This window comes from Scleropages formosus, chromosome 20 (genome assembly GCF_900964775.1).
Source record: "Scleropages formosus chromosome 20, fSclFor1.1, whole genome shotgun sequence".
Taxonomy (NCBI): Eukaryota; Metazoa; Chordata; class Actinopteri; order Osteoglossiformes; family Osteoglossidae; genus Scleropages; species Scleropages formosus.
Window position 1 is genome coordinate 7,505,072 of NC_041825.1, and position 20,054 is coordinate 7,525,125.

At 44.1% G+C, this 20,054-nt stretch overlaps 1 protein-coding gene across 2 annotated transcripts in view; it reads right to left on the reverse strand.

The window, feature by feature from the left end:
* sdk1b (sidekick cell adhesion molecule 1b) overlaps window positions 1-20,054 on the reverse strand; it is a 293,093-nt gene that overhangs the window by 49,281 nt on the left and 223,758 nt on the right. For both annotated transcript variants that reach the window (XM_029246761.1, XM_029246760.1), the window contains 7 exons: window positions 18,678-18,814; window positions 15,532-15,679; window positions 11,473-11,613; window positions 9,103-9,284; window positions 4,072-4,187; window positions 1,954-2,149; window positions 1,007-1,105 (listed from right to left, as the gene is read on the reverse strand). In XM_029246761.1, the coding sequence (XP_029102594.1) occupies window positions 1,007-1,105; window positions 1,954-2,149; window positions 4,072-4,187; window positions 9,103-9,284; window positions 11,473-11,613; window positions 15,532-15,679; window positions 18,678-18,814 (1,019 nt within the window). The remainder of the gene's footprint in view (window positions 1-1,006; window positions 1,106-1,953; window positions 2,150-4,071; window positions 4,188-9,102; window positions 9,285-11,472; window positions 11,614-15,531; window positions 15,680-18,677; window positions 18,815-20,054) is intronic.

The following is a 20,054-nucleotide window of genomic DNA, read 5'->3' on the forward strand; positions in this document are numbered from 1 at the left end:
TGCTAAATTAAATGGAACACCTTTAGAAAACTCATGCAGCAGTGTTAAACTAAAGTTTGACATATAAGACCCACAACAATAAAAAAAATACAAAATATATACCACAGAAAAAAAGACTCTACATACAGCGAGAACCAAAGCAAAAAGCGAATACGCAACAAATCAAGGAAAGCAGATGCCACAATCCCACAGTAGGGGGAAAAAAAAAAAAATCATAGTAAGAGAAATTACATCAATAATCACTGACTATATGTATATGTATATCTATATCACTCACTCATTCACTTACTTACTATAAGCACTTCATTCTAGGCAGGGTCACTGCTGGTCCGGGAGCTTTGCATTCCATGCTCGGTTAAGCAGTGTACACCCTGGATGGAACGCCAGTCCAATGCAGAGCAATTGCACACACACACACACACACTCATACACTCACTGAGGGCAATTTAGACTCAGTAATTGTAGAGCAGCTGGAGGAAACCGACATGAAAACAGGGTGAGTCTGCAAACTCCACACCGACTGATCTAGATTTAAACCCGTGTCCAAACCCACAGCCCGGGAGACGTGAGGCAGCAGTGTTACTTGCCCAGTGCTACACAAATACATCAAGAGGTGAGTAATAAATCCTACATGTGCCGTATGTAAGTACGTACATAACACACATAGGCACTTGTCCCTGCAGCACAGGGACCCAGAAGAATGTAAACAGACAGCTGATGCTCTTCTCCAAAGCAACTTGTAATGTTAATCTACCTAGTCATTTACCTACTATATTTATACAGTTGGGTAATTTTGCAGGAGCAATTTAGGGTAAGTAGCTTGCTCAAGGGTACTATCACTGGAGGTGGAGACCAAAGCTGTAACCTTTGGATCCAAAGGAAGCGGTTCTGATCACTGCGCTACCAGGTGCCCTGAGAAACGTGCAAAGGGTGCGGTGAAACAGTGCAGCGAAACTCATCAGGCACCAGAAAGGGTCTGATCCAGCTGCAAAACCAGAGGCCTCACCCGTGATGATGCCGTTCTTGTCGATAGGCTCCTGCCAGCTGACTCGCAAAGAGGTGTCCAAAATCTCTGTGAAGCTCAGGTGCCCCACTGGGCCTGGTTCTGGAACACAAAAAAGCAAGAGGTTTTGCATCTAATTTATTTTAATATTACATTAACAAAATTATTTTCTTGAACTGCCAAAATTTGAAACTGCATAACATTAAAAATATTCCGAAGAAATGATAATGAAAGGACACTGTTCACTTTCAATACTTAAAAACTGAAATAAGAATGAGCTTTAAAAAAGTACACCTCTTAGACAACTTTTTTAGGACTGTTATAAGCACTACTGTCAAATGTGGAATTTTACAGCGATCGTAAAGAGCGGCATTACCACTAAATTCATATCTCTCATCAAAGTGTTTAGTAGTCGTAAGAGGATTAATCTTTAATCAATAGAGCCATGTGATTTGCGAGAGGGGGAAGAGGAGGAAGCACATATTATCTAATTCAATGAGCCGCTCATGTTTTCAATCCTGCTTTATCCTATTCTCAACCATCGATAAGATACTCTCAGAAATAATTTCCCGAGAACGTAAATCTGCACTAGCAAACCCGTTTCTGGTAAATATTTAAATCACTTAAACATACGGCAAATCCGGCTTTCTGTACTAGACTCATAGGTGCGATATAAATTGTAAACACAAACTATATGAGTCTCCTTTTCTGGCGTACAGCAGTTTAGCGACATTCCAGGAGCCGATTCATGCTGAGCAGACTGTTCTCATTCACTTACTCTTGTTGACATTTCTCAAATGCAGAGAAAGCAAATCAATGCAAGTCTGAGATACAAAGCTAGACTACTGGAAGTATCCTGAGCAGCAGACCAGCGAAAGGGATCTGTACTGGGTGACGCCAAGAGCAATCGTGGTGGAGCTGCGGGCGTCCGCCGAGCATCTTGCACTCACTGTCCTCATGGGTCTGCACCAGCTGCGGCAGGCTGCTGGGCCCATCCCCTGGCGTTGTGAAGCACAGCACCGATGTGAGGTACCAGGTGAACTTCTTCAGGCCAACGATGTATCCCAGGTGTCGGGCGCCATGGAAGTCGGGGGTGATCGTCACCACGGTAATATCTTCCGGAGACTGTTCTGGCCATGCCAAGAGCTGGGGGAGAAACCGTGGCTTTAACAAGGCGATGGCAGAGCAGTGGAAAACTGTTGGTTAACGCACCGTATGATATGCACAGATGTAAAAACACAGTCAAAGCATTCCGTTCTTTTCGTTTTGTGAGGTTAAGAGCAGACTTTCTATGCGTCGCTATTATCTGCACGATCAGCAAAAGAAATAGAGCCAATGGATTTCCTGTTACCTAACTGCTATTGATAACGCCAATCTAAGTAGAGCCAAACCCATTCTGTTACCTAATAACTGTTATGTAACAGAATGGGTTTGGCACGACTTAGATTGGTGTTATCAATCAGCCAATCAACCAATCAATCAAGCATTTTCTCAAACAATTTTGTAACAGTTGTTAGAAGTGATTTTCCATCACGGTTTTCCACAGTGTCTTACCGCACAGTAATGAAAAACACGGAATTTGTCAGAAAGGAAGAACTATAATCCTGCATCCCGCGGAAGGAATTTGGTCGAAGAATTCTTGTTGAAATCGTACATGGGTGCGTAGACGAAAATGAATTCATTAGTACAAGTAAAAACAGTGCAATATACCGCACACACAAAGGACACATTGTGAAAGATGAACTTATGTACTTTTTTGCAAGATGCAATATGGCACTCCCACATATTTTCCGTAGCTCATTGCTCATCCGTAACTCATACTCATCTTTATTTCTAAGTTGGATGAAAGCTGAAGAAAAAAAAAGCAAAAAAGTACAATCTCCTTTCTGATTTATTAGATCCCTTGTTTTGAAAGCTGTAACAGCACTTGTGCCGTTAAAAAGCATTGTGCCACCAGCACGGCTTCACTCTAGACTTCTGCGTATAGCTGTCACTAATGTATTCAGTGCATCCAGCTTCTTCAGGCAGGAGCACAGGGTGTCAATACATGAATCCCTGACGAGCTACAGCGCCTGGAAATCAATGCATAAAATGTGATGCTGGCAAACATAATACAGCGTTACATCAAGATGACTCAAAATGTAACCTGGAGATAAATTTCCTATGAATTTCAGGATGCAACTTTATGTTAAGACCTTCAACAGTACATTCATCATGCTGCTAATTTACACAACAGCCTGGAACAATACTTCAGTGTCAAAAGTTCACAAAGCAACCAGAAATATGGTGTCAAAGGTTCAAGGAGCTACAGCGACGATGCAAAAATTCCACCAAGGGTAGCTACGGAAACAACCTTTAGAAAATTTTGCATGTACAGAGGACCATCGAGTTCAGGCAGCTATAAAACAACTAATTTCAATAGCACTTGGATAGGAAATGAACAGAAGAGTATATATGAATATATATATATGAAGAAATACATTTTTTTTTTCTCTTGCCATGCATGGAGCCTCAAAATGTTGGGACTTCCAGACTCCAGTACGAAAGGAGGGTTTAGTATTGTCTTGAAGGCAATAATACTTCATGTGTCAGGGTTTCCAAGGTTACTGGAAACTTGTTCAACAGATGTAGGTGAGCCTGAACATCCATTAGTTTTAAATTGAATGTACTGGAGCTAGAACCGTGGCCTAAAGCTCTTTTGCCTTTTTTATTTTCATCATGTCTAAGAGGCTTAACAGAGTCTGACCAGAAGAGCATTCGGGTGTCTGTAAGGAATACAGGTGTTACAAACTAAACATCCCAGCTGCTGTATTTATTCATTCAGCCAATTATTTATATAATTCTGCTTTCTGTGTGTAAAAAGGGGTTGAAAGGAGTCCATTTTTTGTGAAAATAACTGAATCTCTCCTAATGTGTGAAGGAGGGGCGCATGACTGTTAACACTGGCTCGAGGAAGCAGTGATACAGAAGCAGCTCACCCATGGTGAAGACCATCCCTGAAGGAAGTCTTCTAAGGTTTGCTGCTTGAGTGCTCTTTATAAATTTAAAAAAAAAAAAAAAACCTTTACCTTATACCCTTGATTGATTCCATTAATGAACTGCTGTGGGGGTGGGTTCCACGAGAATTTCACTGTCGTTGAGTTCAAGGCCTCAGCCTCGACATCTTGAGGGGGTGCCGTTGGCACTGAAAGCCGGACAGAAAGGGCAGAGAAAGGAACATTAGCCATCGACAGCCGCTTGGAGGTGGGGGGGAACCCCCTGTGCCTAAAGTACATAGCAGCTGTAACCATTAAAGAGAAGAAGCTTCTTTTAACACGGATCTTCATTTACAAAAAAAAATCCATCCCAGCTACCCTGCAGTGGTTCACAGCGGGTGAGTCGTAAGTAGAGTTGCACACTCCAGGGTCAAGCACCACTTGTGAGCGGCACTGTAATTGCAGGTGCAGTCCAGTAATCAGGCTATTTTTCTGTCTTCAAGTATGTGAAAGTGCTCAGAGAGAAAGTCCACTGGCCAGGGATTTCTTTTTCAAAGAGCATGGAAACGACCGTGGAACACTAGGAGCCCTAACCCCAGCCTCTGCAGCAATGGCCACGTCATGTTGCAGCCGAACCTCTGATTTAACCTGTACCGCAGACTCATCGCTGAACTCAGCCACGAAAGGGAAGTGGAAGCATGCGTGTATACCGCTTCCGTATCTGCGAAAACTGCTGCCAAGGACTGCGGACGATTCCGTAAAATATGCGGAACTCACATTTAATTTTATTTTGATCTAAAATACTACATGCGCCATAGGTCGGCCTACAGAGCCAATGACAATGAAGCAAATCATCAGATGAGAACATCTGTCATGAACCGATGGGAATGTGCTTAACTATGGATCTCTGAACAACAGAACAACCCGTAACATCATGCTTTCAATTATCTGTGTCTTGTTTCACAAGGCACACAGAAACATTTTAGTGAGCTCCTCTGGGGGAAAGGGAGCCTGATAATAAAGCAGCGATAGAAAAGTCAGATATCAATTTGACTTAATCTGATACACGGTACTATCTGACCCGGCGGAGAGCTGCAAGTTAATTGAGTTCTAATGGCGGCGGTTGGGATTAAACTGCACAGGCGGCTGGCGTGCCGTGTGCCGGTACAAATCCCCTGCTGTCGCCACGACGGTGAGGTCCCCTCTCGGTGGAATACTAAAGACGTGAGTTAGCAGCCTGGGCTCAGGGAAGCACCCATGAGAAACACGGGCTGACTGAGAGGGTGATAGGAAACAAGATCAATGTCTGCTACAAAAGAGTGCCTGTATGTAATACAGAAACGCAACTGTGTTTGCAATAATTTCACATTCCCATGCGGGCTCTTCTAAATACACAGTTACTTTAGAACTAAATCAGGAACATTACGACTCGGGTACTAAAGTGAGGTAGTCTTCAATCACTGTTTGTGTCTGGAGGCGCGCATTACATTTGACGGGTCCTTCTCAATGAAGTCTGGTAAAAATATATGTCATGCAAATTATAATGTATACTTCATATGAAAATTATACAATGCAGCTATGTGCAAAGACATTTTATGTGCTGTATGCTGCAATCACGATAGAAGCATAATCCTATCTTGGGGAGATTCTTAATCTTCTTATTCATTTTATTTGAGAGATACCATAAGTGCTTTTGAAATATGTGACAGGTGAAATACAAAAGCATTAGAAAACCTGGGCCACGATCTGCAGAGGAACCAAAGCAACACTAAAGCCGACCCACCATCTTGGTTAGAAAATACAGTATTTCTAAGATTATTTTGAAACGGAATGGCCGGAGGAGACACATTATCAGCATGTAACACAACACACTACAAACTGACTGACCACGACCCATAATATCTTAATCAACTGTGAAATTCAAAATAAGTTTTGGCTATAAACAAACCAGGCGAGGGCCAAAAACCGGCCCAATGACTGTATGAACTGCATAGATAATATTTCCATAAAGACTGTATGGTTCTTACACATAACAAGCTTATCCAAATGGTTTGGGCCATACTGGCAGAGCCCAAGAAGACTGTAAGGTTCTTACTGATAACACAAAATGGGATTGTATTTCTAACGCTTGGGTTGCCCTTTATATCTGCTCCGTAATCCCTCCAAAATTATTATGAACAACAGCAAAAACAATGAAAAATGTCAGGTTACATAAACAGACAGATAAGCAAAACATACGGTATTAATTAAATTAAATTTACTGTTCTAATTTCCGCCTCTGTCCAGAAACAAGCAATTTTATGCTGAATGCAAAGTTGACTACTTCAGTCTTACATTTTAAGTAGTCCCTCAATTCAACGACAATTTAAACAGGTGCTTCTTGATAAAAAATATAACTGAAGAATAGTTTAAAGTTTAGTAAAGTGCAAAAAAGACTTAAGAGGGCGAATTGGAGGAACTCTGGTGCTGCTGTTGCCTGACCTTGGGTCTGTATGCAGCGCTGTTCAAGTATAAGAACCCTTTTCGAGTACAGCCAAAACCAGAACGCCCTGCTCGGCCCCTGGGCTGAGCTACCGGCCTTCTCCGTCGACACGATACCGCTTCCTGAATCAGGAGTTCCGCAGAGCCTCCGCTGCAAATCACTACAGTATTTATTACTGCGGTACCGAAGCGGGCCGACTCCCGGTCCCGCCACGTGTCCGACCGCTGACAAAGACTGCAGGGTGGTAAATAACAAAACAAACAGGCAACATAGGCCTCCCTGCAAATATTTATAGATAGGTGTGCGAAACTGTGTCCGCATCTTCCAGTCATCGATTTTTAGTGCTAAGTTTCCCTTTAAGTTCATATATCTGGTCAACACCGTCTTTCCATTTCTTCACCAACATCTGTGCAGCTTTAGTGGTTCTACCTTTCAGCGTGGTCATCGGTGGGTGACTGCGACCAACAACAAACATCACTGTTTCATCTAGCCATCTGGACGCATATTCTACAGGACACTGTGCCGGCAAACTTTCAAAAGGGAACAAGACAGAAAAAACACATTTGTGCAAAATGGTAACAGGTCATAATTCTCTATTTAGCTGATATTTTTTCTCAAAAGCGACTAAAAGCATTAAGCTACTGACAATGATTAACCCCTTTATAGAGCTGGGCATTTTTTTTCTATCAGTTTAGGGTAAGAACCTTGCTCAAGGGTACTAGAGCAGGAGGTGGGATTCAAACACGGGGTCTTCGAGTGCAAGGAAGCAGATCTAACTACTGCGCCACCTGCTGCCCCAGTTAAACAATAACTTGCTACTAGGATTAAAGTGAAGGTGTGAAACTGACATCTGTGCAGATCAGTATCAACTGCTAAACCCTGACCTGGCTCTTCCATCCAATACCGACCCTTGCAATATGGTCTACAACATTTTTAATATACGCTCAGACCCTATCGGTTAAGAAGTCTTTCAGACATGTTCTCAGGGTCAGTCCGTTCTGCAACATCCCAAGAAATCCAGAACACACACACACACACACACACACACACACACACACACACACACACACACACACACACACACTGTCTGAAAATGCTTGTCCTGAGTAGGGTCGCGGCGAACTGAAGCCTAACCCGGAAAAACAGGGCGCAAGGCTGGAGGGGGAGGGGACACACCCAGACGGGACGCCAATGGGTTGGAAGGCATCCCCGGCAGGACTCGAACCCCAGACCTGCCAGAGAGTGGGACCCGGCCAAGCCCGCCACACCACCGCGCCCCCTTAAAATCCAAAACAGACTCATTTAAACACACAATACAAGCACCACCCATTGCGCACAAAACACCAAACCCCTAACTATCTCTTTCCGGGTAATTTGCATTTACATGAAGTCTCTTTCCTGTGGTATCTGTGTGTATTTTGGTAAACAAAGTCTTTGATGGCTGCACATGCTGGAGGCTGAGAAGAGAACTTCGAACACTTCCAGATTATACTGTCCATCCACACTGATGCCTCAGAACCCTCATCAACCTTTCTCATCTTCCATCTCATCCGTTAAAAACATTAATACTCTGTGTGTGTTTGCGGGCTGCAGCGACGTCCTCGGATTTTTATACCACCCCTTCAGCTATGAATTCCGGTGTTTTTAATCAGCAGAGAAAAAGCTGAAACAACCAGTTTACAACCTTCAAAATCCCACTGAGAGGACTGCATTTAATATCCTTCATAAAAAGCATTATGCATGTGTCGTTTGAAAATGTGCGCCTTTGATGCCTCAACTGCTAAAATAAGTTATACAGGCATCAAGTAGCTTTAGAAATGCAACTTCAAATCAGATACCCGAAGTGTACGAGTTTAATTATGTCATTTATAAATCCATGTGTCTCATTCTCATGCGGAATACTGCAACTAAATGCTTTTACAGCTATTTGATTTTTTCTTTTTTTTTTTTTTTTTTTTTAATGAAAGTAAAGGCTATCAAAAGTTATCGAGACTTCCAAGTTGAGAATTACTGTATTCTGACTGTCGGTAATTCTAAGCTGTCACTGCACCGAATGTATCAAGAGCTTTCAGTGGTATCACTAATGCACTTTCGCATAAAACAAATTATGTCAACTGTCTCTCTTGGCTGTTCACTGTGCACTGTTGGCCCAGTCAATAAATTTGCTCTTCTTGGTAATAATCATTTAAATGGCCAATCAGAGCAGAAGTAAAATCTTTTAATGGGTTTTATAGCTTCAGAAAACAGCGGCACGGTTTATGACAGCTGAAAACCCGCTTGAGCCGAAAAGCCGTGATTCGTGCCGAGGGGCGGAGGACTAAGCTCTACTAGTCCGGAGTGTATAATGACCCGTCTCCAAGGCTGGCTGGAGCCTTTGGACGCAACTGATTTTAACACAATTAATCCGAATGCCCTCCAGCTCGTCGGCGCGCTCGTACGGTCGTCTGCACGACCGCAACATACCGCCCCCTAAAGTTTCTCGCACGCGGGCCTTCCGACCTTGCCGAGGACAGGCTGGCTGAGAAAACAGGTGCTCGGGAGCCGTGTGCCCCGGGGTGGGGCCTGACTGCTATTGATGGTTTCCTGGAAGTGTTCCTCGTGAGGGAACTTGTTCAGGCGGCTGATGCCACAGGGCATCTCACCTCCCTGCAGAGTGTACTCCATCACGGGCTGGCTGAACACGCCCAGGCCCGCTCCAGTGTACGCAGCCACCTGGATTTCATACTGTGTCCAGATGATGAGGTCCCTGATCAGGCAGTAGTTAATCTCTGGGCTGGTGATATTCTTCTGTTGGTACTCTCCAGGAAGGCCAGCGAGGCGATACCTAGAGCAGAGAAAAGAATCTTTTTTACTCCTTGGAACCTTCTTAGGGGTTGTAATTAAAACACCACATGCTGTTTATGTATTGCACAAGATTATCTGCACTGACAGGTAGTTATTGCTAACTGAATGTCATGCTGGTATATAGCCTATACACGGTAAAAGATTCACAGTACTTTAAAACCTGGGGACGCTGTAACGTTTTTGATTAACGGAAAAATCAGCTTTTGCTGACATGAATCCCCCTACATATATCAGTCATTTCTCGATGTCCTTTTAAGAAACAGGTTGCGCTCAAAAACACGCATCCTGTGCAACAGCAGACAAACTTCTTGCTATGTCTATAAGTCTGCAGTGTATAAATTTGGTCTGCATGGCGATACACCGACCCAGCCCACTCCCCACGCTCAGTCGCACAAAGGAGCCACGGGCGACGGGAGGCATGACCTTCCCTGATCCGCCAGTCAGGGGGTCCAGGTTCAGCTGAGTCTGCAGTGCTTGACGTGCTTACATGTGCTCACCCCCACAGGAGACAACAGACCTACACCTCTTCACCTTAGAGCCCCTTCCTGAAACACACACCTTTTTGCCGTACCGTGGCACACAGCTATAGGAAAGGGGGCCAGCATCAGTACTGACATAGGATCTAGCTGGGAATAAAACAGCGCCCTGCTACACCGGTGTATTCAGCTCTTCAGCTGGTGAAGAACAGAGTGTTCAGGTTTGACTTACTGTGTGACTAAACTAACTATAGTAAACAGGTCACGTCGCCTCGTGATCGTGCAGTGCATGTACAGTAGATTTGGGTTAATATTCTGATCAGTTAATCGGGGCAGCCGTTCATCTGGGACAAATCTTGCAGAGCAAAAACAAACACACACACACACACACACACACACACACACATTTTCAGAACCACTTGTCCCATACGGGGTCACAGGGAACCGGAGCCTACCCAGTAACACAGGGCGTAAGGCCGGAGGGGGAGGGGACACACCCAGGACGGGACGCCAGTCTATCACAAGGCACCCCAAGGGGGACTCGAACCCCAGACCCACTGGAAAGCAGGACCGTGGTCCAACCCACTGCGCCACCGCACCCCCAGTCAGAGCAAAAACAAAAACCAAAAACAATGAAAACTTGGAAAATTTCAGACCCTTACCAAGATGCTGCAAAGATTTAAAAGTAGCAAACAGAATCGCCTTACTTGACCAAACGAAATACCAACCGCATAACACCAGCCATTGCCAGCTGTTCGAGATAACCGGAGTGTCGAAATCTACAGTCGCATGTGTGATACAGCAGCAAGCAGAAAGAGTAATAGGTATTATGTGAAGGACAACAGATAACATCCTAAAAACACCCGATAAATTGCTCCACCATTAACTGTTAAGAATTACATTTGCGATTGATACATGAAATGAAATATTTTTGCATAAATATTTTTCTCTGTTTTATACAATTTGTTATAGAATTCATCTAAGCATGTCTAATGCTCAGTAAGAAGCAGCTTCTCTTTTGTTTTATACCTTTTTGACCCTTAACATAAAACTACAGAATTGGGGCGGGGGGGTGCGGTGGCACAGCAGGTTTGACCGGGTCCTGCTCTCAGGGGGGTCTGGGGTTCGAGTCCCGCTTGGGGTGCCTTGCGACGGACTGGTGTCCCGTCCTGGGTGTGTCCCCTCCTCCTCTGGCCTTGCGCCCTGTGTTGCTGGGTTAGGCTCCGGTTCCCCGTGACCCCGTATGGGACAAGCGGTTCTGAAAGTGTGTGTGTGTGTGTGTGTGTGTGTGTGTGTGTGTGTGTGTGTGTGTGTGTGTGCGTGCATGTGAGAGAATTGGGGCAGCTGCTTAATTGACCCAAAATGTTCTTGTCCCGATGTGTCTCAGTTAATCAGAATGCACGGTATACAAAGGTAAAGAACTCACCTTTACTGCATTAATTTTCTCATACTGTCTCGTCAATGCTTTTCTGCCAGCATCAACCAGTGATGCACTGAGTAAAATATTTGTCAAGGTGGCTCTTAAAGCTCCAGCCAGCCAAGTAAATAAAATACCTGGAGGTAATCCAGCTTTTTTTGTGTTTTGTCGATGCTAAATTGAGAAAGTAAAATTCAAGGGGGAAAAAAACATGATTTTCTATGGCTTACTAGGACTGTGACTATGGTAAACAGCAGATGGGGGGGGCGGCTTACCTGAGGACGTAGCCTCTCAGCACACCGTTCAGCTCGGGCTCTGGGGGTGGCTGCCACTGAACCATGATGGACTGGTTGGTCCTGCCACTTGCCACAATGTTTTTGGGAGGGGCGCTCGGCGCTTCTTCTCGGAGCATTAGCCTGGCCGGAGACACCGTGGAAGGGAGTGAATCAGAAGGGCCAGAGCATCATTCGGACCAGGGTCGTCGATACAGCACCCGAGACAATTGCCAGCCCCCAGCCCTCTTTTGGCCTCCAGCTATCACACCCGCGGACCTTCCCGCTGCGGGATGACGGAACGCATTGTGACCGCAGGCTACACGAAAGTCTCATCGGCGCCGGCACCGTCGGGCCGCCTCGCCGATGCATTTCCAGCCGAAGAGCCTGATGGAAACGCAGTCTCTTTCCCTCCATCGCATGTGAACAGCCTTAATGGCAAACGCAGGAACGGTCTTCTGGGAATGTCCAGGGGCCTTTTTTTTTGTCTCTGAAAATGCAGGCATCCCACCAACATAACTGCGAAAGCGATACTCAAAATGAAGGCACAGGAAAAGTCCCGGGGAAAAAAGATAATATAAAACAGCGTAAAAAAAGGCAAAACTCAATTAGCGTTTAATGAATATCACAGAGCAGTGTGCTCAAGCTTGATAAGCAGCCTACCGAATGTTCTCCTTCAGATCCTCAGCCTCGGTGCCCGAGGAATGCACACAAACTTGTTACCAGCTCACTGGGCTTAATATTTAACTTACAAAGAAATGTCTGATTTTGTTCCTGTGTGGTATTTTAATTAGCGGAAACAGACACGACATATTGCTTGACCTACTACTGCCATGTTTGCTTTCGCCCGCATGCCGTGTTTTCACACCTACGCACCTTGCAGGGCAAAACTTAAGCTGCCTCCTCTGCACTGTGGCAAAACTTTTAAAACTACCCTGAGCTATAGGCTTACTGGAGAATTTACACCTATGTCCCCGGTGCAGGTTCAGCCTTTATGCGGTGCTACACGGTGACATTTATTCTTTGCGTACACATCGTGCTAATGGATCGTTAAATCCGTATTAACGACTACTGCTGCAGTGCTCCTGTTTTACTTGGAACTTCCAAGTTTAATGAGGGATCCTAGGGTTATTTCAGATTTATGGTCGTTTGTCTCCTCGTATTTGAGATTATTTGTTATTCCTTGCTGGAAGTCCTTCCGTTAATTAATGCCGTCAATCTAGAGTAGCGGCGATGCCTGCCCTGGTGTGTCTTTGTAAATGGGCCCCGTCCCGCCCCATGGGAAAGTGATCAAGCCTGACTGTAAGGACAGTCCTCCCTAAAGGTCGCCCCTGCGTGAACTCCTTCCATTTATGCTGCTCACCAATGGAGAGAATACAAACATACAGTGCGTAGCTTTTAACACAAAACCACACTCATCTGACCATACATCATAGCTCGTAAAGCAGCATGGTTATGGATTAAATGAAACTGAGAGATAAACCAGTTTTATAGTTGTATATACATTCTATCATTAAAAACCATGTCTCATCAAACAGAATCTTGACAGTGCCACGGTTTGAGTTATGCACAATAGAAAATATAATCGTGATGCACGGGAACCTCTGAAGTAATTAGTGGCAAAAATAAACACTAACATTAACAGTACCATGTACTCTTTACTCATATCCACCAATAAGATGTGCTCACCAAAAACCTACATTAATGGTACAGAAAATTCCTTGACAGACGTTGAAAAAAGCATCTTTCAAAGCACCGGTAGATATTCTGAACACCTGGCTTTAGCCAGCTGCAATAAAATGATCCATGGTAATAGCAGACTTATTCATTCACACCTTCCTAAAGTGCTGGCAGTCCAAAGCCCAAGCTCCAAGGCACAGGGCCCGGCAAGGCATACCCTGGAGGGGACGCCAGTCCATCGAAGTGTAGCCACAGAGGCACTCAGTCAATATCGTGCTACTGGCAGTTTTTAGCATCACAAATGAACCTGAAACAAAGGTCTTTGGACTTTGGGATAACACCCCTGCAAACAAAGGAAGAACATGCAAACTCCACACAGACTGAGGTGGATTTGAACCGATGGCCAAACAGCACTACCTGCTGCACCACCATGCGACCTACTAGCAGACATAATCTCGAAAAAACTAACAATAATTCTGTTCGACAAGGCTGCAACAGACCCAAACATCTGCTTACACTAAGTGGAGACTCTCTAAAAAAAATAATGCAGCAAGAGAAAATTGACAAACACAAGCACTTACAATACAATATACATTGAAAATATTCTAAATTCAAGGGCAAAGCTTTTGAAACACTTGAAATGTACACTGAGAGTATCATTACATAAAACTGAGCGTGTGTTCTTGGGCGCATAAGACTTGACCGGTTACCAACTTCAGTTCAGCAATTGCTGGAAGAGAATTATGCTCAACTGAGCTGCCGGTCAGACCAAGGCAGAAGCTCTTCATTTTCAAAAAGTCACACAAGGTGAAAATTTTGAACTTTCAGAAGGCCAGAATGATCTCATACATTCAGATTGCTGAGAATGTCCTCTTTCATAGTGCTGTTATTAGCCATCATGCTTTCAAAGACAATCACATAATAGATGGCCCAATAACACTCGCAAAGCAGAAATATTTTACTTTATCCTCTCCCCTCATATGCTTTAATAGAAATTCTGTGGAAACCCATTTCAAGAGTCAAAACTGTAGGTATTTACTTCTTTAATTTCCAGCTTTTACCACAGCTGCATCAAAGTGAATCCTTTGTACTGATTAAACAACATAGATCTTTTTTTCTAAAGGTTTCCAAAGAACAACACTGTATGTGTGAATTTGCACATATACCATTGAGTCATATTGAGTATGTCCAGTTCAAGACCTCATTAAACCACTTGTATTGCAACGGGAAGCTCATGACATTCTAACATTGGTCGGTACAAAATAATCAAAAGCGGACATAAAAAAAAGAAAAAGGGAGCCGAGTGCCTGATCGCTGATTGTGAGTTTTTTACAGATGTGATTGTGGCATTGAGTGTTCGGTTTACTCAGTATGATTGGAGTGGATGCTCAAGAATCAAACTGAGAGCTGCACAGTGGTATCGGACACCGGGTGTGTTCTGCTGCTGGTGGGCTTTGTACCCAAGGGTTTACTGCAGGCCCGCCATCATTGTTGAGTTCACATTTGGATTTCTTAGAACTATCCACAGAATTTTTCCAAAGGTGCTTCTCCTCAAATACATTAGCGAGTCCAAATTTCCTCATTTTGCTGTTTGGCTCAGAAAAGTTCTCAGGACCTTCTCAGGACATTCTCCTTCAATGTTTCAAAGGGCTGAGTTCCCATCTGATGTTTCTTTTAGAGCTAGCGTGTGTTCCAGGCTTTATGCAGAACACAAGAAACGCAAAGAAGCTCGCCTCAATGAAGTCTGATGAGTATAAATTGTTCATTTCATAGCAAATGCCTCCTTGCGCCGCCGGAACAGAAGATAATATCCCCCTCCATGTCTGCAACTAAAACAACGAAACCCAAAAAACTCTTGCACCATGAAAATCAACGTTCACAGTACAAGCACGGTGGCTGATATCATAAACTCTGCTTTTCTATAACGACTGCAGTACTATGCTGATTCTGAAAGAACTAAAACATACAGGCCATTAAGATCTGCACAATTCTGCACATATCAGAAGAGTGATTATGTGGTATGGATGGAGAAATAAAATAACAATGGCAGTGCATGGTGCACTCAGCTGTGACATATGGAATGGTGAGTATTTATATCGAGAAGAACTTAAATGTATTTAATTGTTTTAAATGTGTGTGTGTGTGTGTGATTAATCTAGAACTACTCAATGAGGTCCTGACCACATTGCTTTATGCTCGTGAGGCTTTCCTTTTCCGAAGCTAGCACAGTTTTTCATAGCAGACAGACAGCACTGACTTTTCTCTAGCACTTGCTTTTGCAGTCCTTGCGGAGGATGTCGAAAAGGAGGATTTAAGGAGGCTGAGACGCGGGATCGTCGAGGTCCGTGAGTGAACGAGCCCAATGAAGAGAGAGACGCGTACCTGTTGGTCTCTGTGCTGTACTGTCCCTTCCCCACCTGGTTAATGGCACACACTCTGAACTGGTAGGTACGGGCTGGGGTGAGTCCTTTCACCGCTACCCTCGTCACCGCAGGGCTTACTTTGGGTAAGTAGATCTTCCATGGGGAGTCTAGGAATTAAAAAAAAAGAGAATGAGTCAGTTAGCAGAAAGCATTCACTGCTAGGAAAAGGGAATAACAATATCCATCCACGGAAATGAAAATTAAGTATTAAATTTAAGTAAAACCTCTACAAATGATAATGTTGTGGTTTAAATACATTCTCTAATTACAGAAAAGATCAAACTGTCAAGTTGTGACTCCTCTGCATCAGTAGACCTTCTGTATATCTTTTCTCTTGTTCTGGTTCACAAAACATGCAAGTAGCTACAACCTCCTTGATTCTGGTAGCCCGAAACATCAGGCAATGAATTATTCACTTTCTAAAACAACAAAACCGGGCATCAGGGAACAGAAAGGAGGACTGCAAAAAAGTAAAATTTAAAGCAGCGGCATTTCTCTGTAGCAAACAGAAATAAACTTTGCTGAGAACAAAAATTTCAAAGTTTCAAATTTACCCACAATTGCCCTAGCCAAACATATTTATACAGCCTACTCTTTCAGTGTTTCCAGTTAGCAGCTTATTTTAGAACATCTCAGCCTCCCAGCAAGGGAATTATTATTAGAGTGTTATTAAAACTTAATGACCAATTTATATAAAACTAGTTGTGCAGTATCTGGCATGGTTTACAAGGATCACTGTATGTTTCAGATTCAAGGAAGTTTCGAAAGTTTACATTTTCTCTAATTTAAAGTTTGAAAATGATCAATTAGAACTCATTGCACCACACTCTGTTTTGGCTGCATCCATTAACAGCTGCATTAGAAATATTAAAAAACAAGTCAAATGAAGTTTAGTTGAAAATGGCACCAGTAACCTCAGGCTGGGGATGGACTATAATTTCATTTTCTCCTTTTTTTCTCCAGAGACAGAAGTTCATTTAGCAACCAGACAATGAAACAGACTTGATATTCTCTATCTAAAGAGAGGTCATATTACGCAACACTCTTTTTATAAAGCAGTAATTTTTGCCTGGACTAAAGCACATTTTTCATTGTCTTCTTCCTGCCCTTGTGGAATTCAATCTACTCTTCCAGCTTGTTTCTTTTTTAATTCTTTTTTTCTTGGCTCCGTTGCGTACATGTTATCAGGCAGCTATCATCTGAGATCAAACCATCTACACGCCATGCTAAGAAGGGTGACACATGGCTTTTTTAAACGGGTTGCCCACACTATGATGGAACAGGTGACCTTTTACGATGACGGTTCCTGTCCTTCCAAGTTCCACCACAACACGCTTCTTTTGGACCACGCCGCGCATCGGCACGTTCGCGGGCTTAACGTAGAGCTGCAATCAATGGTCGTGCCACACGGAGCAGCTGTGTGAAAACCAGCGAAAGACCAGTCAAGGAGGGTGGCAACCCGGCTCACAGACGGTAACTGTCGCTGTGCTCGGCGAGCCTGGAGTTTTCTGGCGGCTAACAGGTTGGAAGCCAAAGACGAGCGGCCTGTACGTTCTGGCTCTAAGCAGCTTAATGTGGCACATTCATATTAAACTCAACAGTCTATTAATGTCATTGTCCCCCAGGGGCCTGGCTGATTACATGCTGCATCTGTAGTGCGCTTTATTTATTTATCCGTTCCTTCTCGCTGTTTTCTCTTCCTTTACTCGCTTTCTCTCTCTAACTGCAAAACAAATGTAAGTGCCTGATGTTGGAGGAATTAACAGTGACCAAAAAAAAAAAAACTATGAAGAACAATAGAAAACCTAACGCTGAAGTATAGAAACATTCCTCTCAAGAGGGAAAAGGGTTCTTTCTCTTCTGGTAAGAGTGACAGTGTGTGTGGGGCTGAGAGGTATTCTTATGGTAACAAAATTTCAAAAAGAATAACGAAGCATATACGCGACAAAAACGATAACAGGCACCGTGATCCTTGGGTGGCTGTAGAGCCACTAAGCGTCCCTCTCATCAAATGCTGAAGCCAGACGCACTTGGTCAGCCCTTGGAGCTTTCTCTGTCGCGTAACGCGGTTCAGGCTGGATTTGATGAGCAGCGGCTCCTTTCCACAGCCACATCGAGTCAAACGCAAGTGTTAACATCACAAGAGCAGCGAACGGCAGATCCGGCAAACAGGGCTATTCGAGCCCACAGGGGGGACAAGTGCAGAAAAGAAAGGAATTAAACGTTTTTACACACACACACACACAAAAAATCAAATAATCATGTTGAAGAAGTTATTCGGACTTGCACCTTGTTTAACAACATAGTAAAAACTGAGTATTTCACATTGATAAGAAGGCAGAGGAAGATTTATCATCTCACCTAGATGTAAACACGGAGCTTTAGCGTCATTTGTAAGATGAAGCTCTGTGAAGCTCTTCTGAGACAAACCGAGAGCAACACAATGGCAACAGTACAGAAATCATTAAAAAAATGTAGTAGAAATATTTGCTTTTTGCCTTCAATTTACATTTGCTCACAAAGCATGACTCCACAATTCATAGTCCTTAAAACCTGAAGAGACAGATACATTGCTATTCTGACCGTAGAGAGTAACTGGAATTGACATTGCCCTTGGAAAGGTCCATCAGTGACACAGACTAGGCTTTCGGCAGAAGAGCGAGGGCTCTCCGCGTACTGGAGGATGGGCACAGGAAGTAGAGGGAGCCCGGGCGAGACACGGCCGACCAGAGGGACGTCGCAACGAGGGCTGGCCAAGCCCAGCGGCCAGGACCTGCATCGTATGGGTATGGGCTCCAAGGCACGCCCCTCTGAGGGTTCCCGTTCTCCCACCTTGACCACGCAACTAGGACACCCATGAGTGGGCCAGTCAATCAGCACATTGCACCAGGCACTCGCAGGGGTGAAAACCAAGGATACGCAGGTCTACCAAACAGTGGGAAAGGTGGCTATATACTGCTGCCTGTATGTGATATCTGAAAGCTAGTGATGACTCACATTTTTGTAGGCGGGAAGGGGGAGCGCAGGGCATGTGTTACTTGAGGGCAATTATCGCAGGTCTTTAGTTATTCTTTCTTCCCTTTCGTCTCCTTGAGAAATACTCACTGTTCTCCGACAGCTCCACCACGTAGTGCAGGAGGGGACTGTTGCCGTCAAAGGGCCGCACCCAGGTCAAGTCCACGCTGCGGCTGTCTGTGGAATTCAGCGTGGCTTGCAGGTTCCGCGGAGAGTGCGGAAGTTCGCTGGACAAGGGAGACAAAGAACAGAGGTATGTGCAAACGTTCAAACTTGGGTATCGCTCCATCCGGCCGCGAGCAGGTGCCGGGCATTTTTCGTACGGCTTTACTCTTTATTGATTGGTTTATTAATTAGTTCTGGGAAGAATACAATCGCTGGCACAGTTTTTGTGTCAGCCTGTGCCAGTTTCCTTGGAAAGCCCTTTATTTTACAAAATTAATGCCAGGGAGAGCGCTCACCCACTTTACATCTTAAGGGTTTGGATTCACTCGTTCGTTTCACCGGACGTGAAAAGTGAGCGTTTGCACAAGTGACGGTCATAATGAAGATAATCCCACGTGTCGGCTTCCTTTGTAAGAGCAGCGGAGGACTTTGCGGAAAGATGGCAAATAAAACCCGTTCGATGTAATGGTGTATAAGTCACTCAGAGCGATGAGGCTAACAAGTAAACCCACACTGATTTATAGACCAGCCACTCCATTTAAGAGCTGCCTTTACTGAACGGAGCCATGCGGTCCTCGCAAGCGCACTTTAATTACTCGGACCGCCTTCGAGATACATTTCAGTGTCGTCTTCATTCGAGACATCATCTGGCCGAAACTTACACAACTCCAGCGCACAAAATGAAAAAGAAACCGGTCCCAAAAAGCAATTCAACCTCCACACAATTTCAAACCTAGTAAGGATTTTCATATTTAATTTGTTTAATTTTAATTCACTGTATAAATATATTATAAGTGATTAATGTGACCTCTACCTGTCTGTGCAATGTCTAATTCTTAAGAGATAAAGTTTAATTAAAAAATGATGCTCTCCAACAGTAATTATTAATTTATGATGGTGCTCTGTAGATATTACAGAAATATTTTATTAGAAAGCGGGGAAGTTCCACAGAATTACAGGCCCCTCTGTCAAAGGGAAGGTGCTGTGAGGCTTGATTAGCTTCACCAACTCCACTGAGCTGCTCGACGAAGAAGCAGGACAAGTTAACGGCACGTGCCGGCGGGGATCCCGGCAATGACCCGCACGGTTTATTTCAGTGGCCTTACATTCGGACACATTGTCACACGGTCACGCACAGCGCGCGCATACTTTCCGCATACGAGGCTGCTTTTCAGCACATAACCCTCTTCTTCTGGTGAGTAACTACTCTCATAAAGTGCGCGAGAGTCATTTACTGTTACTTTGTCTAACCTCCTTTCTTTAGACATCCTCCAGAATAATTAAGCTGTCTCTAGGAGATAC